This window comes from Panthera tigris, chromosome A2, assembly GCF_018350195.1.
Source record: "Panthera tigris isolate Pti1 chromosome A2, P.tigris_Pti1_mat1.1, whole genome shotgun sequence".
Taxonomy (NCBI): domain Eukaryota; kingdom Metazoa; phylum Chordata; class Mammalia; order Carnivora; family Felidae; genus Panthera; species Panthera tigris.
The window spans coordinates 65496820-65520807 of record NC_056661.1 but is presented as its reverse complement, the minus strand read 5'-3'; the positions used below and the strand labels follow the sequence as shown (position 1 = coordinate 65520807).

Here is a 23988-nt window from a genome sequence, read left to right as displayed (position 1 = left end):
TGTCGTGTGCTGCAGCGTTCCATGACCGACCCCACCCCCGGATCCTCTTAAGTCACTCATGAGCAGGACCGGCTGCCTTGTGTTGAGATCTTGCCCCCACACATTCCTCTTCTGTCCAGGACGGTAATTCCCAGCAGGTCGTGGCAAGAGGCCGGGTGCTGGTCTGTTTGACTCTCCGTGAGGGCCAGCTTGCTCCTGGAAGACAGAGGTGGGGCCTGCGGGGCAGCGAGGTTCCTGTCGAGGGAGGTAGCCCAGTTTTCATTCAGTTTTTGCTCCTGGTAGTTAGGAAATGAATGCATTTTTTTTTTCCTCCGAATTGAAATGTTCTGAGTGGGGTAAGTAAGTAGAATGCAGACTGTGAGCCCAGGTAGGGCCAGGTAGGGGATCATGAACCCAGGTGAGGCTGGGCGGGGTGGGGGTGGGGGGATGGTGGGGCCTGGTGCAGGGCTGAGCAGGAAGAACTCAGAGCAGGGGGCAGGGGTGGAGGCTAGCTGGGTGGGAAGGCCGGCCTGCCCCTTCACTTTTCCTGGCTGTTGAGGCCAGAGAGTTAGGGCGACCTGTGTTTGGCCGCATCCACACCTGACCTACTTTCCTGCTCTTGTGCTCTCTCTCTTAAAGAGGGACCCAGACTGCAGGGCCGCTGGGGGGCGGGTAGTTTGGTGCATAAATCCTGGGAGGGCCCCTACCCGCCACAAACAACCCGCTAAAGGAGCTGGGCGGCTGGCCCGCACAGGCCTCCTGTCCCATGAAGTGATCCGTGGACGGATCAGTGACACGCAGCATGGCCGTGGCCAGCCGCCCTGGCGTTTGCCCCGGCTCCTCCAGTCAGTGTTCTTTGTCTTGCACTCCCATATCGTGTGCTTGGGAAGTGTGTCTGGCTCGGCCGCTCCGCTCGGGCCCTGGGCGGACGGCGGCGGGCCCGGAGCACCAGCTCGAGCAGAGCCGCGGAAGCGCCCGGCTCAGATTTCGCCAGTCCAGGGATCCGCTGTGGGGCCCAGGCCCTATTTTGAGAAACGGCTCCTGAAGAGGTTATCAAGTGTCATATTTTCAAAGGAGAATTCAAGGCACCCCGCGCCCGGCTCTCAGGCCGGCAAATGTCCATATCGACGCGGACTCACGCCTGGCCCCTATTTCTGCGAGTGTTTTCATGCCTTCATTCCTCTGTGCTATTTTTGCTGGAGGTGTCTTTGGTAATAGCGTGACGTCAACCGAAAGAAAGTGCCATTCCCATTTATTTTAGGCAGTAAAAGTTCCATTTATCCACAGGCAGAGATATAATTGCAAGGTGATTACGTTTGAGTTTGGCCGTTTTTACATCAAATCTGCATGAGTTTGCTCTCAGGAACTTCCTGATTGTGATGGAGTCGTGACAACACAGACCCTGAAATCAGACCTTCCCTAGGAGACAGCAGGCGACGGGGCATCGCCTGGACGGGGCCTTTCTCTGAACCAGGATTTTGTGAGTCTGTGGCCTCGGGGTTCATTTCCCTGAGAAATGCTCAGGGCTCCATTCTTTTCCCATCAGTTACTGGCTCTGTTGAAAGCTGGCTAGTCAGATTTCACTGCTTTTCAGTTATTTACAAAAGTAAATAGAAATAGAACGGGCTTATCAGCCAGCGGCAAGGTGCATTTCAGACTTCGTGGCATCCTTTCTGAGCTCTTGTTCTGCAGTTTTTATCTTGGAATTCCCATTCGGTTTCGTTCTCTTTTTTTCACACTTTGCTAGAAGGAACTTAATACGGTCTTATTCCCTTTTTTTTTTTCTTTTCCTGCCACTGAAGGAAAACAACAACAACAACAAAGCCTAGTGTGTGTGTTGCTGAAAACAAATCAGCAACCTTTGCAGTTTGCTTATGTCCCGGGTTTGGCATCTCGTCTGTGACAGGAGGCTGATGGGCATTTCTTGCCTCTAGCCAGATCCGTTAGTAAATCAGGAAGAAAACTACAGGTTTTGTCATAGGCCTTTGGAGCTAAAATCAATACGAATAGGCCAGCGTGTCTTCTTGGATGGTGATGTAAACCCAAGGATTGTCTGTCGCTGCAGATAATTTAGATGTGTGTTACGCTCCCCCAGAAGATGCTTCAACCAGAAAGAATGTCACTTGAATTAGTGTTGGCAAACTTTCATTCTGGCATATTCAGGGACATGGTGTCTTTTCTGATATCTCCTGTGTGGTAGAGGGATTCACTATGTCCATAGTGATGTGTTGTGTAATTTATTCCTGGTTATTTTCATAATTTCCTATGATTTCTTTTTTTTCATTAAAATTTTTTTATTTATTTTGGAGAGAGAGAGAGAGAGAGTGGGGGAGGGGAGATACAGAAAGATAGAGAATCTGAAACACGTTCTCAGCACAGAGCCTGACACGGGGCTCAATCCCACAACCCTGGGATCATGACCTGAGCCCACATCAAGAGACGGATGTTCAAAGGACTGAGCCACCTAGGTGCCCCTGATTTTCTATTATTTAACATCTTACTTGGTAAAGTCACAGGTTCCCTGGTAGTTTCATGGGGTGATTACTAATGGCCACACAGCCCAGGAAGAAATTCATCAGCGTTTTGGAGAAAGTCCTAGAACTCCCTGAGTGTTCTTTCCTTGGGGAATACGAGTATGCCGTGCTGCCAGATGTCAGTTTAGGGGGGCACTGGGGGCGCTCATCTTCTGTGTGGTTCGGCTTTCCCGGCCCCCAGTGTGGCTGCTTCCTAGTTCTCTTCCAGAACCACAGCCCAGGTGGATCCTGGGGATTCCAAAGTCTGCCCTCCCCTCACGGTCTCCCAGAGAAGGAGAAGAGGGGAGACAACAGATCTTGTGTGATGGTTCTTTTCTTTTCTACCGGTCTCTCTTCTCTTTCGTGGGCCATTTCCACGTTTGATCGAGGGAATGTGGCGCGACGGAGAAGGGCAGCCCGTTTATGGAACGATGGTCCTGTCTCTGCCAGTGCTGTGCAAGCTGGGAATGTGTTGGGCAGGCCCCGTAGCCTTTGGTCCTTGTCATCCACCGGAGTGGTCCCGTTGCTCAGATGTTAGCAAGTTCACTTCCGTATCCGGCTGGAGCTGCCCCCTTCCCACCGGCCTCCACACTCGGGCCTCATCACCACCGTGCAGACAGTTACACTTGCCCTTCGTGGGCACTTTCTGTCCTTCCCTCGCTGCTGGTCAGCGTGCCCTCCGGTGCAGCGGACACTCCCTATGCTGCGTCCTCTTGGGTGGTTCCTGCCCCACGTGTCTCTCCACCTCAGCCCAGCCCCCCGCCTGGGCCCCGGCCACCAGCAGGCATCCCTGCCAAGACCCCTTTGAAGGTCCCTTGGTTCTGCCGAGGTCTGCAGCGTCCATCTGCCTTAGGAACTCGATGGCTTTGGGCTTCAACCCGTGGGCCTACAGGGTGCGCATCGCTGACCCTCTCTGTCACCCAGCACACGTGGGCACTTGCAGTTAGTCTCCCCCCAAAACTTGTCGGGCAGGAAATGTACCGGTGTCTGTCCTGAACTGCCCCCAGCGCTCAGCCCCAGGGACCTGTATCATGGTCATGGTGCTCCTGCAGCTCTGGGGTCCTGGCCAGACCTATGTGCGGTTCCCAGGAGCCCCCTGGCTGATCTGGGGGAGGACAGAGAAGCACCAGGTAAGGGAGAGGGCGCCAGGATGGCTGCACCAGCCTGACCTACTGGCCAGAGACCTCTGGTCTTCTCTTTAATACGTTGGTTGGAGGATGGGCAGCCAGTGGGGTTTCCTCCAGGCAAGGACTTGTGGGGGCACTTCTGGCATCTAGAGCACAGGATTCTCGGCTTTGTGGCTTCATGGAGGCGTGAGAACAGGACAGTCCCGTTCCACGCTGACAGTAGGTGCTAGCTGAAGCCTCAGATGCTAGGCATGGTCTGTGGGTCTGAGAAGGGTGAGCTTACTTGATCTTTCCATGATGCTGTGGAGAAGGCGTGGGTATTGTCCCCATTGCACAGATGAGGAAAATGGAGGCTACTGGTGGTCGGCTACATTGTGTGAGGTTTTCACTGCTTGGCAGTGGTGCTGGGAGGTGATGAAGGGCTGAGAGCTGGCAAGGGAGCTACAGGTGGAGATGAGATGGAGGGGAGAGAGTCCCTCCTGCGTGTCACCGCAGCCTGGGTGATGTGGGAGGCGCGGTGGAAACAGCATTGGGATAAAGCATCTCAGGCAGGGAAGTTTGGGATTAACCAAGTGGGCTGTGGGGACCACCGAGGTGTTTGCGTCAGGGGCGTGGTTGAACGGAGCTGTCCTTCAGGAAGATTGATCCCAGCCTATGGAAATGGGACTCACAAGGGGCAGTGGCAGGGGACGGAGGAGATTCTGTAAGAGTCCGGCAGAGTGGAGACCAGGAGGAGGAGATGGGGTGGAGCCTGGCAGAGTTGGAACCAACTTGGCACAGACACTGGAGGAGGGGAAGGAAAGGGAGGGGGAGGAGGAGAAGAGAGGGAAGAAGAGAAGAAAAGGTAAGGGGAAGAGGGAGAGGGGGAGGAAGATGGGGAAGAGGGGGAAGAAGAGAAGAGAAGGTAGGGGGAGGAGGGGGAGGGGAGGAGGAAGGAGAGGAGGGAGAAGAAAGGGGGAGAGGGGCAAAGAGTAGAGGGAGAAGAAGAGGGTGGGGAGGAGGGAGAGGGGGAGGAAGATGGGGAAGAGGGGGAAGAAGAGAAGAAAAGGTAGGGGGAGGAGGGAGAGGAGGAGGAAGATGGGGAGGAGGGAGAGGGGGAGGAAGATAGGGAAGAGGGGGAAGAAGAGAAGAAAAGGTAGGGGGAGGAGGGAGAGGGGGAGGAAGATGGGGAAGAGGGGGAAGAAGAGAAGAGAAGGTAGGGGGAGGAGGGAGAGAGGGAGGAGGAAGGGGAGGAGGGAGAAGAAGGGGGGAGAGGGGCTAAGAGTAGAGGGAGAAGAAGAGGGTGGGGAGGAGGGGGAAGAAGAGAAGAAAGTGTACAGGGAGGAGGATGGTGGAGAGGAGGGGTAGGACAGGAGGAAGAGAAGGAAGGCAAGTGGAGGAGGAAAGCAGGGGGAGGAGGAGGAGTTGAAGGCCAGCGAACAGTGGAGGCCCTGACTGAAAGGAGAGGCAGCGAGCCCATCCGTGGACTTGAAACTGCCTATGAGCCGGGACTTCTACCGTCTCTGGAGCTGTGGGAGGGAGGTGGGGCCAGGTGTGGGTGTGGCCTCTGTGCTCTGAGGCTGGTGTCTGGGGGCAGCTGGGCACTCCTCGATTCTTCCAGGAGACTGTGCTGGACTGGCCCTGCCACCCCCAGCCCAAGAGGGAGGTTGACCAGAACTCTGGGGACCACCTGCCTGGGAAGCAGGTAGCTTGGGTGACCTTGCAGCTCACAGGGAGCAGACTGGGGGGGCCAAGGGGGAAGGGTGTTGTCCTGGCCACCGGATCCCCTCCTGCTCAAACCCTCTGTGCCTTCACCGGGACCCCGGGCCCTTGGGCGGGCTGGGAACTGGGGCGCGCAGGGCCCGTGGGCGTGTCTGCCTGTACACATTATCTGTTTGGCAGTGTCGTTTGTAATCCTGGGACAGTGGCATTTGGTGGAAACCGAATACGGGTTTCGAGCTTGAGAAACCACACTACTGCAAGACTGCCTGGCTGCAAGGAAACAATGAGCCTCTTGTCGCATAGTTTTCTTGGGAGGGAGGCAAAGAAAAATAAAAACTCTTCAGGAAAAGAAGGTGCTAGGTCGTGCCTTTGCATGGCAAAAATCGCTTTCCACAGGTGCAGCAGATGCTTGGTTGTGTGGGCGGGCGGGTGGCAAAGCGAAAGGCCGGACTCGGTTCTGGAAGAATAATCAGACCTTCTCCCCAAGGGAGCCCCTGCGTGGACCTCACGGGCCTCCTTGGAGAAGGCAGCAGGGGCGCTTTGTGAGGAAGAGGCAGTTTTGGAGGAAGCTCAGCTCCTCTCCCCAATAGCTCCTCTTTAAAAATTTCTTAAATGTTTATTTATTTTTGATAGAGCGTGAGCAGGGGAGGGGCAGAGAGAGAGGGAGACGCAGAATCCGAAGCAGGCTCCAGGCTCCGAGCCATCAGCACAGAGCCCGACACAGGGCTTGAACTCGCAGACCGTGAGATCATGACCTGAGCCGAAGTCGGATGCTCAACCGACTGAGCCACCCAGGCGCCCCCAGCTCCTCCTTTTAATATTTTATTTTCCAAGGTCTGAAGGTCTGTGACTTTGAACAGGCGTCTTGTGAGTCTTGGCTGGACGTGCACACAGCGGGGAGCTTGGGAACAAAGCCGTGCATCGGCGGCACCTTTATTAATAAGTCACTAGGCTGGGTCGGGTCCAAGGCCTCTGCCTGTTCTCACGGCACAGCTTGGCCTCCACACCGGCCCAGGGAAGCCTCCTTCATCTCCTGGGACCTACGCTGGCCCAGCCTAGAGCCCCCTCCGCTCTCCTTGTAGGGGACAAAACCGGCTGCTCTGGTCGGGGACAGGGGACAGCCTGGGATGTGCGCACACATTGCCAGGTGGTTTGTGAATCAGTAAGTTTTCTCCTCTGATCTATTTCATCCCATTTGATAAGAACATTGCAACCTCAGGAAACAAACACTGCTTGTTACTAGTAACCTTTGCAGTAACATGCTGTTAACTCTTGGTTTGTATCATTGGACGTGAGGTTAACTCTTGGTTTGTATCGGTTGCTTCTTGGTTTGTATCCGATCCTTGGAGCAGGAGCGGCTCCATCAGGGAGCGCTTGCCGCTGGTTAAGTGATCCACACCTACGAAGCTTTCTTAACTGCATGGGGGTTGGGGAATGCTGGGGGACCCAGCTCTCGTGTGTTCCTCTTTGAATAGTTACTTGATGTGTGCAGAGATAACAGGGTTCCCACACAGGCAGGACCCAGTCTAGAGTTTGGCGAGTGTTACGGATATCTTCTGTCTTTATGTTTTTGAGAAACCTATCAAGAAAGCTAATCTTTTTACTCTCCATTGCTGAGAGCTTCCCCCAAACCTGGGTCAAAAGTGCTGAGTAGGATTTCATGGTCGGTGTTGACAGCGTCCGCTGCAGAAATGAGCCTTTTTGGAGCAGCCTGAGGAGTTAGCTTCTAGTCTACCCTCTTGGAGATAGAAGGCTGGTTTTCTGTGGGTTTTTGGTCCCACACGGTAAACCGGCTGATAACCGTAAAAATATTTGTAACAGCTACCCAACATTGAGCGCTGGCTCCATGGAAGCATTTAATCCCACGTTAACCACGTCAAATGAACATTGAAAGTGCTCTGTGATCGACTCGTGGGGAAACTGAGGCTTGCATGTTACTGTGACCTGCCCAAGTAGTCATTTGCTGGAGCTCACACAGCTTGGAGGTATCTTTGCTAGATCTGAACCTGCATCTGTCTTTTATTTATTTTTTAGTATTTTTTTAATGTTTATTTATTTTTGAGGGAGACAGAGTGTGAGCAGGGGAGGGGCAGAGAGGGAGACACAGAATCAGAAGCAGGTTCCAGGCTCTGAGCTGTCAGCACAGAGCCCGACACGGGGCTTGAACCCACAAACCTCGAGATTGTGACCTAAGCCGAAGTCAGATGCTCAACTGACTGAGCCCCCCAGGCGCCCCTGGACTTGTGTCTTTCTGACTGCAGAACATTTCCCTGGGGCTGGTGGATGCTTTGTGGCTACAAAACTGTTTGGGGCAGACTTGCCCTGAACTGCAGCATTTTTCTGGGGAAAGCCATTTCCCCCTGTTTTACTGGACCAGTGTTGTGTTACGGTCTTTCTGTTGCCCTTCTCCTTCAAGCTGCAGCTTGGAGACGGCCTCTTAATTTGAGAGCTTCGTAAATATATATATTTAGCCCGTGTTACTTCTCTTGGGTTAAGGTTTGTTTTCAAAGGCAGAGACGGCAGGGTAAGTGTCTGGGGGACCTTCCTCATTTGATTAGAAGGAACTGTTGTCTTCGAGGCAACATTGCCCTGATCCTGGGAGGTGCCCGACTCTGAGGAGAGTATCGTGGAGGTTCAGACCCAGGGTGTCTGATCGCCCATGGTGGTTCGTGAAGCTCGTTGCGTGTGAAGGTGGCATCCTGCCCGGAGAGAGGACCTCTAGGCCACATCGGATCCTTAGAGGAGTCCCTGGCCCTCCAGGCATCGAGAGCCCTGGGGGCTGACCCGGGGGCTGTCGCAGCCCTGGACATGAGCCCTGGACTGGTCTTCCCTTTCCCCTCGACGCCACCTTTTCTTTGTTCCCTGGGTGTTGAACACAGTGCCTGTGATTCGTGGCATCTAGGAAGAATCTAGAGCCCCGATCTACTTAGAAGCGAGGCTTGTCCAGACCCCACATCACAGCAGAGGGCGTGTGCCCAGGACTGTGCCCGAAACTTCACCAAAGGGTGCTTCCTGACCTCCCCTCTCTCATCGATGGCCGATTGCCGCTGCCCCCGCAGGCCGCCCGAGACCCCTGCGGGTTTTCTTTCAGGAGGTGACGGAGGGGCAGTGGCGCTGATGTCAGGCCCCGAGGAGCGTCATGCACTCAGAAAGAGCTGCGCTGGCCTTCCAGTCTTTCCAGTCACCCCAAGTGTAAGTTGGGAAGAATAAACCTGTCCCGGGAGGCTGCCATGAGTGGTGAACATACACAAAATGCCTGGCACGGGCTGGCTCATAAGTGCTCAGAAACTGAGAGCCGAAAACCAGGTGAACGTTGTCCTTAGAGCGGCGAGAGCTGGTCACTGGCCATCGGGTGGCTGGGGGCTCCCTAACCAGCTCTGGGTGCCTTCAGCACGGCCTGCCGTCCTCTGGGTGTCTGGACATTCACCTTGTCTTAGTTTTTGACAAACTCGGCCAGTGACACGGCAGCTGAATCCCAGCAGAGAGAACTCGCTCGCTCATACAGCGGGTGGTTGCTGAGTGTTTGCTGGTGGTCAGTGGGAAAGTCTTGACCCCTGTTGCCTTAGAGAGTGAGTCCAGGGTCACGGCTGGTCTTAAAACAGCCCAGCAAAGACCTGCGAGTGCAGGTTTGGAGAAGCACCGGAGAAGAAACCAGCCAAGACCCTGCTAGAGAACAACGGGGCCTCGTTAGGAATTGGGGGATTGGCCTTTCTAGGAGTGGACCGAGGAGAGGGAACAGCATTCCCAGCAGAGGGAACAGCACAAACAAGTCCTCAACAAGGGAGAGCTTGCTTATTCCCGGTTTGGAGGAGGGGTTGCAGCTGGGACATGACGGGCAGCAGGGCTGAGGCTGGCAGGAAGTGGAAGGGGGAAGGCTCGGGGGCCTTCAAGGCCGTGCCCAGGTGCTGTACTTTGTCACAAGTACAAAGCAAAGTGCTGAAGGGACTTGATGGAGAATGATGGCGTGAACGCAGAATCTCAACAGGAAGCAAGGGTGAGGGGCAGGACGGAGCCTGTGGAAATCAGGCAGAGATGAAGGCATTTTTTCTGACAGGGGCCTCCTGCTTCCAATGGGGCTTCCATCTAAGTCACTCCAGAACCTTCTAGAATACCCCTTTCCCTCCCCGTCCCTTGCTCCTGGCCTGGGTGGAGAGGGAAGATGTAACCCCCACTCTGTCCACTGTTGGCTCATTATTGGGATGGTTGTGAAGACAGGAGAGCGGGGAGAGAGAGCCCTGCTTCTCTCCGTAAGATGGGTGCGAGAGGGGGTCTGCCTCCTCGGTCTGGTCAGAGCTGAGCATCCACCACTCGCGTGGGTGCATCCTGAAAGGCTCTGGAGTGTTCTTAGAGTCTTGGCTGTTGCTCTGACTGTGCCCCAAGGAGCACACGGCTCTCTTCTTTTTGAAGGTATAAGTCTCTTCTGGAAGATAGACATGACCCTCCCAGTCTGAGGCCCGACGGGCCTCCAGGACATGATTCAGGAGGCAGAGAAGAGGTCCTGGCCGGGCAGGCACTGCCCACCTCTTCCTTAGAAGGTGCCAGGCCCAGAAGTGCCTTCTCTTGAGGCACACAGTCAGCTTGGGAGACTGAATGTGACCGCGCACGGCTGGCCATCAGTGGGGTGATGGCTCTCCTGCCCGGCTCCCTCCTGTTCTGCCCGTCCAGCTGGAGATGCTCTAAAATAGCTTTGGATGTGCAGCGGCAAATACCTGATGAGCCCCTGACTCCAGTCTGACTGCCCATCTCAGAATTGATAGCATTTTGTTGTCACAGTGCTATTGACGTATTCCCTATGCTGTCCTTTCCATCCCTGTGACTTACTTCCTTTGTAACTGGAGGTCTGTTCCACTTAATGCCCTCCACCTGTTTTGCCCATCCCCCCATCCTCCTCCCCTCTGGCAAACCACCAGTCTGTTCTCTGTATGTGATCAGTCTGTGTCTGTTTTTCTTTGTTCATTTCTTTTGCTTTTTAAGATTGCACATATAGATGAAATCATATGAAATCTGTCTTTGACCTGTTGCCCTTAGCCTCATACCTTCTAAATCCATCCATGTTGTTGCAGATGGCAAAATCTTACTCTTTTTTATGGCTGAGTAATATTCCATAGTGTGTGTGTGTGTGTGTGTGTGTGTGTGTGTGTGTGTATAACCTCTTCTTTATCCATGTATCTGTCGGTGGATACTTGGGTTGCTTCCATAACTCAGCTATTATAAACAATGCTGCAATAAACAGAGGGGTACATATGTCTTTTTGAATTAGTGTTTTCCTTTTCTTTGGGTAAATACTCAGCAGTGGAGTATTATTAGTATTAGTGGAGTATTATTAGACTGCATGGTAGTTCTATTTTTAATCTTGGGAGGACCCTCCACACTGTTTCCCAGAGCGGCTGCACCAGTCTGCATTCCCACCAACAGTGCACGAGGGTTCTTTTTTCTCCACATCCTCGCCAACACCTGTTGTTTCTTGTGTTGTGGATTTTAGCCATTCTGACAGGTGTGAGGTGATAGCTCATTGTGGTTTTGATTGGTATTTCCCTGCTGTTGAGTGATGTTGAACATCTTTTCATGTGTCTGTTGGCCCTCTGTGTGTGTCTTCTTTGGAAAAGACTGTGTTCGGGTCCTCTGCCTAATTTTTAATTGGATTGTTTGTTTTATTGGCAATGGGTTGCATAAATTCTGTATGTATTTTGGATACGAACTGCTTTTTGGGTATATCATTTGCAGATATCTCCTCCAATTCTGCAGATTGCCTCTTGTTTTGTTGGTGGCCTCCTTTGCTTTACAAAAGCTTTTTATTTTGATGTGGTCCCAATAGTTTATTTTTGCTTTTCTTTGCGTTGCCTGAGGAGACCTATCCAGAAAAATATTCCTAAGGCTGATGTCCAAGAAGATTGCTGCTTGTGTTTTCTTTTAGCAATTTTATGGTTTCAGGTCTCGCGTTTAGATCTTTGATCCATTTTGAGTTCCTTTTTGTATAAGGTGTAGGAAAGTGGTCCTGTGACTCCCCCCAAACAATGATTATGACCTCTTTTACTAAATTACATGAATTGCAGCTTTCTTATATACCTATAAACATGAAGCTAGGTAAGTAGGCTCCTTTTACAACTATAAAATGAAACGGATTTCACAAATTACATAAAACAAAGCACAAAAGTCACAAAAAGGTGTTATTTGTTACAGAAGGTGGTAGTCGCTAGTGTTTATCATGAACTTGAGTCCTAGCCACTCTCTGTGCTCATAAGCATTGTTACACTGGATCATCCTAACGGTCTTATGAGGTCGTTCCTGTTTCCCAGATAGGGAAACTGAGGCACAGGGCTCCGTCAGTTGCTGGGATCACACAGGTAGCGAGCAGCAGAGCCAGGCTTCCATCCGAGGCTGCCGGCCACGTGGCCATGTGACCCTCGCTCTGAATCACAACCCTCCACTCCCTTTCTGTGGTGGTGAAACTCGACTGAGGCCGCCAGCATTCAATTTGCATGTGAGGAGTGGTATCTTTGTAGCTCACTTTCTTACTGTGCACATTAGTCTCTTGACTTTGAGATGATGACCGTCATTTACATCCACGCCATCTGGAATGCATTTTCTGCTTTTTAACGCACATAACAAGATCCCATTAATTTGATGGATCTGTTTGATAATGAAGGCAAACACGATACTGAAGAGTAGTTAAGTGAAATATTCCCCGTTGCCTGTTTAACACCATGCATGGCTAATTTAGCATTTATTTATTTTTGAGAGACAGAGAGAGAGACAGCACCAACAGGGGAGGGGGAGAGAGAGAGGGAGACACAGAATCCGAAGCAGGCTCCAGGCTCCACGCTGTCACCACACAGCCCAACGTGGGGCTCGAACCACGAACTGTGAGATCATGACCTCAGCTGAAGTCGGACGCTCAACCAGCCGAGCCACCCAGGCACCCCTGTGCATGGCTAATTTAAAAGGACAGGACCTTCTTGTCACGTTCTCAGGCAACAGAGAGCAAGTGTGGCCAGTTCTGAAGCAATGCAGGGCCTTGGGTGTGAACTGTCTGGGGTCCCTTGACGTCCCTTCATGGCACAGGGTATATCACTCCATCTCTGTTGCGGAGCGGTCCCAACCCCACCCAGCACTGGTACGGAACAGTGTGGCTGTGAGCAAGTGCAAATGACCCCATGTGGCCTGTCCCTGATTTAAATAAAAATATTGAAATGATTGCACATGTTAAAAAAAAATCCTTTACCTTTTAGGCTGCCAACTAATCCATTTGTACATCTTTAGGGATTGGTAAACTCTGGTTTAAAGAAAAATGTGTTCCGGGCACCTGGGTGGCTCAGTCGGTTAAGCGTCTTACTCTTGGTGTTGGCTCAGGTCACGATCTCATGGTTCGTGAGTTCCAGCCCTGCGTCGGGCTCTGCACTGACAGTGGGGAGCCTGCTTGGGATTCTCTCTCTCTGCCCCTGTCCCACTCGTGCTCCCTCCCTCTCTCTCAAAATAAACAACTTTAGAAAAAGATATATAAAAAGTGTGTTTCAGAGAGGGTTTTTTCACAGAATTCTATAATTAAAATTAGATAATTTTAATATAAATTAAATTAATAAAAATAAATAAAATTTAATATAATTTTAAACTTATAAAAATTTATTTTTATAAATGATACAGAATATTTTTATAAATAATATATAAATATTTATATGTATAGCTTTATATTATTATAAATATATAAATAAAAATTTATTTTATGTGAAATAAATTTAATATAAACATAAATAAAAAATAAATTTAATATAAATTAAAAATTCTATAATTCTTTTTGAAACCAGTTTTAAAAAAATAAACAGGCCCACTCACATTTTAACTTCACGGAATTTCCACGCCACTGAGGCACATCTTTTTGCTATAAATGAACTTAGCCCTGTACTAAGTCTGTTTCACATTGCCCCGAGGGTCAGCTACCCTCTTCGGGCACAGGAGAGACTGTCGAGACAGGGGACCCGTTCTGAGCACCTGCTCCTTCCTTACCAGGTCCTGAGCCAGTCGTGTGACACCTGTTACCTTGTTCAGCCCTCAAGGAAACCCAAGCTCACAAAGCCCGTGACTCGTTCAGGTCTCGTGGCCAGAGAGCCTGGCGTGTTTGCGGGTCCCCCCCTGTGCCCACACCTCGTGAGTGTTTAGCGCCTTCCGTGGGCACATCCATGCGTGTGCAGCTACCACTTCCCAGCCTGCTGTGTGCACAAGTGGGCAGGTCTGAACCCAGCACCATCAGAGTCATGAAGTTCGGTGGTTTCTGCTAGAACGCGGGGCAGAGCACTCTGGAGATGCTTAACTGGGTCTGTCTCATCCTAACAGCATACTGACCGGAATCCCAGCCGAGTGGGTGGGGAGGCTACGGGGAAAGCACAGGTCCCCATCCTGCCCGCTGCCACGCATCCGCTCCGTTTGGAGCCCGCGTCCTCGTCTCTGCCAGCTTGGCCCACCAAGACCTCCGGGCAAAATGGAAATGCAGTGTCGACCCCAAGAATCCACTTGAGGCTGCCAGGTGGGCACGGGCTACAGCTGCCCGAGTGCCTCTCTTCCTGGGCTGGCACCTGCCTGGACACTTCACCTTCTGGAGGGTTCCATCAGGAGGGCTGGCACTCTCGGCCAGGCTGCTGTCTCTCTAGCTTCTGACACCAAACCCGTGATGTCTTTGCCCGTCAGAGCACACGCTGTTCTAGAACACATTCTCGTTTCCTTTCCTCTAGTCCTGCTCACGTAGAGCTTTCTGCCCGATCCTTTGTTGTTGCTTCTGCAACCGTGCGTCTCTCCTTTGGATCTCAAGGCAGTCAGCTGCCTTGAGTTGCCCTGGCTCGTGAACGTGCCTTCCAGAGCTGTTAGTATGAGCGTGTGCATGTGTGTGTGTGTGCACGCGCATGCTCCCTGAGAGCAGGCACTATTTGTTCAGTGCAGTTCCTAGGAAATGAACAAGGCCTTCCGTGGTCCAGTCCACGCTTAGGTCCTTGCCCTCCTTCACGGCACCCTTCCTGTAATTTGTATGACATCCCAAGTCCTTCCCTGCACATCCCCAGTCCTTCCCCGCCTCCGTGCCTTCTGAATGACCGTCCTTGCTGAGAACAGCCTCGTGCCCACCCCGTCCTTGCCACCTCTGCCCGACTTTTCATATCACAGCTCACAAGTCACTTCCTGGACTCAGCCTACGTGGAGTGGCACTGCCTGTGTTCGTTCTCTCTGTATTTACCTGTGCTATCGCCTGTTTAATATCGGTCTGCTCTTGGAGACCATGAGCTCGTGGAGGGCCATGTAGAACTGTTACCAGGCTTGCTGGTTCTAGGACCGGAGCAGACTGACCTGTTTGCTTGGGAGATGATGGTCTTAGAGACACATGGCTCCTGCTTGTGGGACAGTTCCATAAGTGTGTAAAATAATGTTCCATGGCATCACTATCAAACTCCTCTGTTACTTCTGATTCCCTTTCTTTCTTTTTTAAGTTTATTTTATTTATGTTGAGAGAGAGAGTGCAAAAGCTGGGGAGAGGCAGAGAGAAGGAAGGAGAGAATCCCAGGCGGCTCCATGCCACCAGCCCAGAGCCCGATGCGTGACTCGAACTCATGAACCGTCAGATCATGACCTGAGCTGAAACCAAGAGTCAGACGCTCCACTGGCTGCACCACCCACATGCCCCAGGAATCAGCCAGAGTGTGACAGATGTGGAGTCAGATTCGGGAGGTCTGGGGCGAGGCCGGGACGGATGAGTCACGGCCTGGGACTCTCCCGAAGGCTCCACCCGCCTGCAGACTTCTCCCTCCAGTGGGGAAGAGGCGAGGCTTGTCCAGCCTCTGGCAGGGGGGACCAGGGTGACACTGGCAGCCAGGTGACCCTGAGAACCAAGGCAGCTGGGTTCTAACGTTCAGAATCTTTTACGAGGAGGCAAACTTCCTGCTTTGGAAGAATCCTGGGCAGAGAATGGCACCCCCCTTTGGCCCATGCGCAAACAGACCCATTTAGCCTGCGGGAGGCCAGTAACGGTGTGCCGGACTTGTCTCTGAAATTCCCTTTAGGCAGATACCGTTCAGCCTGCTTCCCACCTGGGACCCCGGCCTGGTCACGGGCACAAGTCGCACAGGCGTGCCGGGGTGAGCTAGCATCAGCATGACCACCGGCTTCAGTGTCCACCGGTCTGAGACACTGGGAAAGTGCTTGAGGCCTAGAAGAAACAGCCGGCAGAGGTGCCCTTTGGACTCTGCTCCGGGGAATCGGAGTGGGGAGCGGTGGGGGTTTTCCCCTTTCAGTCCGCAGGCCCTGCCCGGCCGGGGCTCCTCCAGGCTGGCCGCGCGCCTGTGCGGTTAGGGTTTAACTCAGCTGCCTGGACTCCCGCCCTGGAATTTGCACTCGCTGGGCCCCGGCTGTGCCAGACGGGCAGCCCGCGGCGTCCTGCAGGGCCTGACTTTCAGGGAGCAGATCTCCTTGCTCCGGGATGGGCGTGTGCTAAAACCGAGGGGCGTTCCGATCGATGATCTTCGTTGGAAATGCCAGAGGTGTTTTTAGATGTATTATTTCGTTTTATGGTTTCTGCTGGGGCGCACCCAGACTTTCACCTGGAGGGAGGGGAGGGAGGGGGGCTGTTTGTTCAGTGACTCATTCCCTGAGGCTCGTGGGAGCCGCCCCGCCTCCCCGTGGCTGTGGCGGCTTCCTTGTGCCAGCCGGGTCACCTGCCCTCCTAACTGCCCACGTGCTCCCTGGTGCTGAGTAGCCCAGACTGCACGGCACCTGCACGGACCTTCCAGAAAGGAGCAATGGCTTTTGAAGGCGAGTGAAGATGTTCGGGTCCGTGCGAACGGCAGCGGCCCTTCCCAGCTAGATGGTGCCGTGATCGTGGGTCAGGTGGAGACAGTGCACACTTTCAGGGGAGTTTGGGGTGGGGGGGGGGGCTCTGTCCACCTGGGCAGCTTCTGCTGTCAGACTGGCATGCACTTACGTCCTCAAAAAAAAAAAAAGACCAGACCAGCCCCAGGTATCGTGGGTGCTCCCTGGGTGGAGGAGGGTTCAAGGGGAGGCAACAGAGACCTTGTCATCAGCCACTCGTGCACAGTGAAGCCTAATCCAACAGCCTGCCCACCCTCTAGCCCTGCTCTTCAAGGGATCCCTTTCCTGGGGGGAGGGAGTCCAGCCTTACCCACCCCCTCTACTCTAAGCAACCCCCAGCCTCCCTCTTCCTTCGTCAGGTTCAGCATCTGCCTTCTCGTCCTGCCAGCGTGCTGGCCAAAGAAACCCCATCAAGTGTTGGGGAGCTACAGGTGGGAGCTGAAGGGTCCCCAGGAAGGAGCCCGATGAGGGGCGCACGAGAGCCCCAACAGGAAGACTGACTGACGCGTCGGAACTGATAAAATTACCAGACCGAACAGCGAATCTCCTTAGGGTGAAATCACTGAGGTTGCATTGTGATAAAACACACACACCGTGAAATGGACTACGCCAACCGCCTTTAAGGGTGTGGTGGGTGGCGTTTAAGCACCGTCACGTCATGGCGCAGCCAGTCTCCCGAACTGCTCTTCTTGCAAAACTGAGACTCTGCTCACCGGAAACTCCCCATCCAGCCCCCAGCCCCTGGCATCCTGCCTTCTGTTGTCTGTCTCTCTGAGCCTGACCCACCGTAGGAACCTCAAGTTTGGGCAACTCCTGCTGTATTTGTGTTCCTGTCACCGGCTTTATTCACTCAGTTATCCACGTTGTAGTGTGCTTCAGAATTCGTTTCCTTCTTAAGGCTGGATAATATTCCAGAATGTGTGTTTACCACTTTTTATTAATTCATCCGGTCATGGACGCTTCGATTGCTTCCACCTTTGGGGGACTGTGAATAATGCTGCTGGGAACCTGGGTGTGTCTTTTCAAGTCTCTGCTTTTTTGGGTACATGCAGGTATCCGTTGTTTTACTGTGCTTTACTCTGTCGGGCTTCACAGATACCACATCCTTTATAAATCTTAGGTTCGTGGCGACCCGGAAACAAGAGAGTCTGTCGGCGGCATTTTTCCAACAGCGTTTGCTGACTTCAGGTCTCTGTGTCACATTGTGGTAATTCTCGCAATATTTCAGATTTTCTCATTACAGTAGAACCTTGGGTTGCTAGTCACTTGTCCTGCGAGTGTTCCACAAGACGAGTAAACGTTTCTGATAAATTTTAACTTCATAAACGAGCCATGTCTTACAGTACGAGTCGAACGTGATGCCAAACGTCACACGATCACAACTGAGCCAATGGTTCTTGAAATTTGCTTTTACAAGTGCTTTGGATGACAAGCATGTTTCCAGAACGAATTATGCTTGCAAACCAAGGTTTTAGTGTATATTTGTTAGGTTGACCTGGGATCAGTAACATCAGGTCGATGTCCCTCTTGTCATTGTTCTGGGGTGTAACAAACCACACCCAGGTGAGAAAAGATGGTGACCTTAATGGATGAATGTCATGTGTGTTCGTCAGCTCCACAGACCACCATTCCGGCCTTTCTCCCTCTCCTCAGACCTCCCTATTCCCTAAGACACAACGATGTTGAAATGAGGCCAGTTGATAGCCCTACAATGGCTTCTACATGCTGAAGCAACAGGAAGAGCCACATGCCTCTCAATTTTCATCAGAAGCTAAAATGATTAGGCTGAGTGAAGAAGGAGTGTCAAAGTCTGAGACAGGTGAAAAACTAGCCCTCTTGAACAAACAGCCAAGTTGTGAGTGCAAAAGAACAATGCTTGAAGGAAATGAAAAGTGCTACTCCAGTGAACCACATGAATGACAAGAAAGCAAAACAGCCTTATTGCTGATCTGGAAGAACTTTTGAAGGTCTGGATAGAAGATCAAACCAGCCTCAACACTCCCTTAAGCCAAAGCCCAATCCAGAGCAAGGCCCTAACTCTCTTCAGTTCTCTGAAGGCTGAGAGGCAAGGAAGCTGCAGAAGAGAAGTCTGAAGCTAACAGAGGTTGGTTCATGAGGTGTAAGGAAAGAAGTAGAGTCTGTAACATAGAAGTACAAGGGGAGGCACAGCAGCCTGTCATCCAGACGGTCTGGTGAAGATCATTAATGAAGGGGACTCCACTAGACGGATTGTCAGTGTAGACGAAACAGCCTTCTATTGGAAGTAGATGCCATCCAGGACTTCACAGCTAGAGAGAAGTCAGTGCCTGCCTTCAAAGGACAGCCTGACCCTCTGGAAAGGGGCTATTACAGCTGGTAACTTGAAGTCAAAGCCAATACTCCTTGATCGTTCTGAAAATCCTATGGCCCTTAAGAACTGTGCTAAATGTACTCTGCCTGTGCTCCTTAGATGGAACAAGAAAGCCCGGATGGTGGCACTTGTGTTTATAACATGGTTTGCTGGATATTTTAACCCCGCTATTGAGACCTACTGCCAAAAAAAAAGATGCCTTTCAAAATATTACTGCTTATGGATAATACATCTGGTCACCCACAAGCTCTGATGAAGATGGAAATGAGATCAATCTTGTTTTCATGCCTGCTAACACAACATCCATTTTACCTACCGTGGATCAAGCAGCAAGTTCAGATTTTTAAGTCTTCTTACTTAAGAAATATATTTCATAAGGCTATAGCTGCCACAGATAGTGATTCGTCTGATGCATCTGGGCAAAGCCAACTGATAACCTTCTGGAGAAGATTCACTATTCTAGGTGCCATTAGGAACATGTGTGATTCATGGAAAGAGGCCAGAACATCAACATGAACAGGAGTGTGGAAGAAGTTGATTCCAACCCCCTGGATGACTTTGAGGGGTTCCAGACTTCAGGGGAGGAAGCCAGTGCAGATGTGGCAGAAACAGTAAGAGAACTGGAAACAGAAGAGGAGCCCGAAGATGGGACTGAATTCTTGCATCTCATGATACAACATGAGAACATAGAAGAGCAAAGAAAGTGGTTTCTTGAGATGGAATCCACTGCTGGTGAAGATGCTGTGAAGACTGTCAGAATGACAACACAGGATTTAGAACATTCCAGAAACATAGCTGATAGAACAGCGGCAGCATTTGAGACAGTGGATATCAATTTGGAAAGAAGCTACCTGTGGGTAAAAAGCTATCAAATAGCATCACATGCTACAGAGGAATTGTTCGTGAAAACAAGAGTCAACTGATGTAGCAAAGTTCATTGTCTTATGTTAAAAAATGATCACAGCCACCCCACCCTTTAGCAGCCACCATTCCACCCTCATCATTGAGCAGCCGTCAATGTCAAGGCAGGACCCTCCACCAGCAAAAAAGATGATGCCTGAAAGCTCAGATGGTGGTTAGCATTTTTTAGCAATAACGTATTTTTAAAGTAAGGCATGCACTTTTAGGCAGAATGCTGTTTGCACACATAGAGACCACAGTGTAGTGTAAACGTAACTTTTATATGCACTGGGAAGCCAGGCAGTTCACTTGACTGGCTTTATTGTGATGTTTGCTCTGTTGTGGTGCTCTGGAACCAAACCCACACCAAGGTATTCCCGGACCCAGAGAGGAATTATGGTGGTTCTGTTTTTAACTTTTTGAGGACTTTCATACTGTTTTCCAAAGTGGCTGCACCAGGTTGCATTCCCACTAACAGTGCACGAGGGTTCCTCTTTGTCCACATTTTTGCTGATGTTGACTATTTTCTTTCCTTTTTTTGGATAGTGGCCATCCTAGGATAGGATAGGATAGGATAGGATAGGATAGAATAGAATAGAATAGAATAGAATAGAATAGAATAGAATAGAATAGAATCGAATCTGGGGCACCTGGTTGGCTCAGTCAGTTAAGTGTCCAACTCTTGATTTCAGCTTAGGTCATAATCTCATGGTTCGTGGGTTTGAGTCCCACATTGGGCTCTGCAGTCCTGCTTGGAATTCTCTCTTGCTCTCTCTCTGCCCCTGCCCTGCTTGCTCTCTCTCTCTCTCTCTCAAAATAAATGAATAAACTTAAAAAAATAATAATACAGTACAATAGTGGTAGTTTGGGGTTCGTATTTTTCCATGATTTAGTATACTAGACCTGGATGTGTCCTACGGCCCAGCCGCCAGTGTCCCTCCCGGTGTCCCCAACAGAACTGAGGTCCAGAGAGAAGAGATCCAGGCGCAGTGGCTCAGATCCTGATGGACACACAGGATGACATCTGAGACTGAGACCCACTGGCCAGCAGAGACTAGGAGGAGGCGAGGGTCAGGCTGAGTCGTGACCACAGTGCCTCTGCACACCTGCCCCGCCGCCACCCTCCCCACTGCAGGTGTTCAGGAACCCACTGGAGGGCTTCCTCCATTGGAGGCCGGGACTGCGGCTCTTTGTGGTTCTGAGCAAGGACCGCCATAGCTTTCGGAGAGTGGGTGTCCTCAGTCTACGTGGGGGCTCCTCTCCCCTGCCTGCACTTGCCTTCACTTGGAAATGTCACTGTCATCTCAGACCCAGGTCATAGAAAGCCATCTGGTCATCACCTCCCAGAGCTTGTTCTCCGATAACCTGCTTTGAGCCCTTGTACGAGAGTCAGAGGCCGGGAACCGCAGACACCGTGGAGTCCCCCTCCTCTCGAGGGCCCCTCCCCTCCGTCTTCCTCCTGCGGTCGCTCTGTCCATGCACCCTCCCCACGAGGTACCTCACCCCTCATTCAGTATGTCCCCAGAACTGAGATGTTTCTGCTTGCTGGTCTGGCCGTCTCTATTGGGGCTCCCCCCCACGCGGCTCCCCGCAGCTGTTCCCATACTTGTTCTTGAAGATCATCAAGGATCTCCACCGGCTACGGATTAGTTAGCTCCTTGGCTCACTTCCCAACCAGACCCTATTTCCTGCAGCCGCTGAGCCTCTCTCTGGACAAAACAGATTCCCTCCCCTTTCTCAGTGACCTTGACAAAGATAATCCCCAACTATTTGCGGGACACTGGTATTTGGAACCACCTGAACACTCTTCCCCAACCAGCAAAACGAAAGCAGCAAATCTCTGTTCCCATAGACGATGAGGATCCAATGAGATAAAGCGGGTTTGGGAAAACCACAGCACTCTGGTGGCCCGTAGGGCAATGTACTCAACCCGCGACGCTGTTTTCATGTCTCCTCCTATGATGTGCGTTACAGGTTTATTTTTCTTCCCCTCCGCCTACCAGGGACATTTCCCCTCCCTTCCTCCCCTTCTCTCCCGTCTCCAAATTCTGGCCTTTCTCTGGACCAGCCGCTCAAGCTTTCTCCGTAGGTGGACGCCCAGTATTACAGTCTTGCCAGATTTCCTCAATATCATCCCTGCCTCAAGATCTTCCAAGTGTGCTCTGTCCCTTGTAGGCTGAAACTCTATATAGTTTTCACCCTTGTCAACATCGTCATCATCAATATCATCAATAAGTGTTTGTAAATACCTAAAGATACGAGGACCCTGTTGAGACTCTAAACAGCCTCAGTAAAGCATCTGCAGTCTTCCAGAGACATGAAATGATGAGGCAGCGAGATTGCTACCTGGGCAGATGAATGGCAATGAGGGCGGCTGTATGTGTGCAGGGCCTAAGGCTGGCATCGAGCGGCTTTCTCGGCCTGAGGTCTGTGCGCTCACGGACACACACAGCTTCTGAAGTGGGCCGTGACTCCATCTACCCATCAGGCATCGTGTCTGGTGTGGAAATTTCTCGTGTGCGCCCCTCAAAATGTGCAGATATTATTCTGTGAAATCAAAACACGAAGTCACAGCTTTATCGGCACATAGCGTCATAATCTGTCGGTTGCCTTCGTCAAGTGATACGGAAATTGCAACTAGAGCCACGTGCCATTCTGACGTTCAGGAGCCTCTGTTCGAAAGAAACGTTGCTGTCTGGAGCGCCTGGGTGACTCTCAGTGGGTTAATAAGCGCCTGACTCTTGGTTTCCACTCGGGTCATGATCTCACAGTTCCTGGGTTCAAGCCCCATGTCAGGCTCCATGCTGATGGTGCAGAGCCTGTTTGGGGTTCTCTCTCTCCCCATCCCTCTTTCTCTCTCTCTCTCTGCCCCTGCTTGCTCTCTGTCTCTCTCAAAATAAATAAACTTACTTAAAAAAAAATGTCATCCATTAACATAACCCCGGCTCTTAGGTAATTCAGATTTGATTGGCCCATGGTGGGGACTTGGGCCCTTGGAAAACTTCCCAAGTGCTTCTTCAGCATAGCCAGGAGGAGTCCCCTGGTCTCAGCCTGTGTCCTTAAGCCCAGAGCCCACAGAGGCGTCTCAGATGTGGTTTTTCGCTGTGTCTTCAAGAGATCAAAGCATACGGGACAGGGTGTATGGTGAGGCACAGACAGGGTGCACGCTTGTGGGTTTTCCAGGGGCAGGGAACATGAGACCTGTTGCCAGCCAAGTGGGGGAAGGGGAAGGGAGATTCGGGATCGAGGGTCCGGGGAGAGCCCTGCCTTCCCGGTGGCACCGGTAGCTACGGCCCTGCAGGGGACAGGTATGTGATGGCCTGGAGTCTGGCATTGAGTCCTGGAGCCCAAATGGAAGCACACTGACGGTGTTTGCTGTGAAGCAGTTCAGAGCCTTTTTGGATCTATTATTATTTTCTCAGAAAGAGCCAGACATCCATTTTGTTAGTGTGAAATGTTCCAGGTTTTTCACTGTTGGCTGAGGTCCGTGTGTGTGCCCAGGTAGACGCGTGCACACATGTAACACCGAGCTGGACAAAAAGCATCCCGGGGTGTCCTTGCAGCCTGCGGGGTTGCAGCTGTTGCACAGGGGTGTGATCGGGGTGCAGAGAAAGGGGTGAGAAAATGCACGCCTCGCAGTGGGTGCTGGGTTCCCGGCAGGTGGAGGGAACCCCAGGAGGCAGCAAGATGGCCTGGTAGAGGCTAGGTGGTCAGGGACATGGCCTTTATACCGAGGTCAGTGATGAAAGCTGGGGCGGCTGCTTGGGGAGATTCTTTTTTGTTAATTCTTTTTTAATGGCTCTTTATTTTTGAGAGAGACAGACATAGAGCGTGAGCAGGGGAGGGGCAGAGAGAGAGGGAGACACAGAATTGGAAACACGCTCCAGGCTCCGAGCCGCCAGCACAGAGCCCAACACAGGGCTTGAACCCACAAACCATGAGATCATGACCTGGGCCAAGATCAAGAAGTGGGTGCTTAACCCACAGAGCCCCCCAGGTGCCCCAAATGTAAGGTTTTTAACGAGAAAAAAAGGAAATAAATTCGTGTCTACGTTTCACAATAGAGGGTAAGCCTTGAATGTCACTCTTAATCCTTGTGTTAACCAGTGACATGAATGGCAGTAGTTTGTGGCCTTTTCTGAATCCCATTGGCTATTTTCTCCCCAATTTTAAGCGGCCTCTTTTGTTTTACAAGCAATACACAAAATTAGGAAATGCATAGCAGTGAAAAGAGCCAAACCCTATGCTACCCGTCACCCATTCTTCGGTGGGTGCCTCTTTCTGGACTGCTTATGACCCATTGCTACAATGGGTAACTCTTAAAAATGGGATTTTCCATAACTGATAATAATTGTTTTTAAAAAAAAATCCTTATCAAACACTGTGGCATATCAAATTATATACTTTTAAAGTATATTTAACTAGTACCAGCACGGGGGCTCCTGGGTGGCTCAGTCACTTAAGTGAAGTCTTTGACTTTGGCTCAGGTCATGATCTCATAGGTCGTGGGTCTGAGCCCGTGTCCAGCCCTGCACTGACAGAGCAGAGCCTGCTTAAAATTCTCCCTCTCCCCCTC

At 51.5% G+C, this 23988-nt stretch overlaps 1 protein-coding gene across 1 annotated transcript in view; it reads left to right on the top strand.

The window, feature by feature from the left end:
* The first annotated feature begins 3352 nt into the window (after window positions 1–3352).
* The window catches only part of COBL (cordon-bleu WH2 repeat protein), a 188875-nt gene continuing 168239 nt past the window's right edge, over window positions 3353–23988 (top strand). The window contains exons 1-6 of the mRNA XM_042977199.1: window positions 3353–3385; window positions 3500–3622; window positions 5196–5303; window positions 20548–20640; window positions 21502–21649; window positions 22914–23028. Of these exons, the coding sequence (XP_042833133.1) occupies window positions 3353–3385; window positions 3500–3622; window positions 5196–5303; window positions 20548–20640; window positions 21502–21649; window positions 22914–23028 (620 nt within the window). The remainder of the gene's footprint in view (window positions 3386–3499; window positions 3623–5195; window positions 5304–20547; window positions 20641–21501; window positions 21650–22913; window positions 23029–23988) is intronic.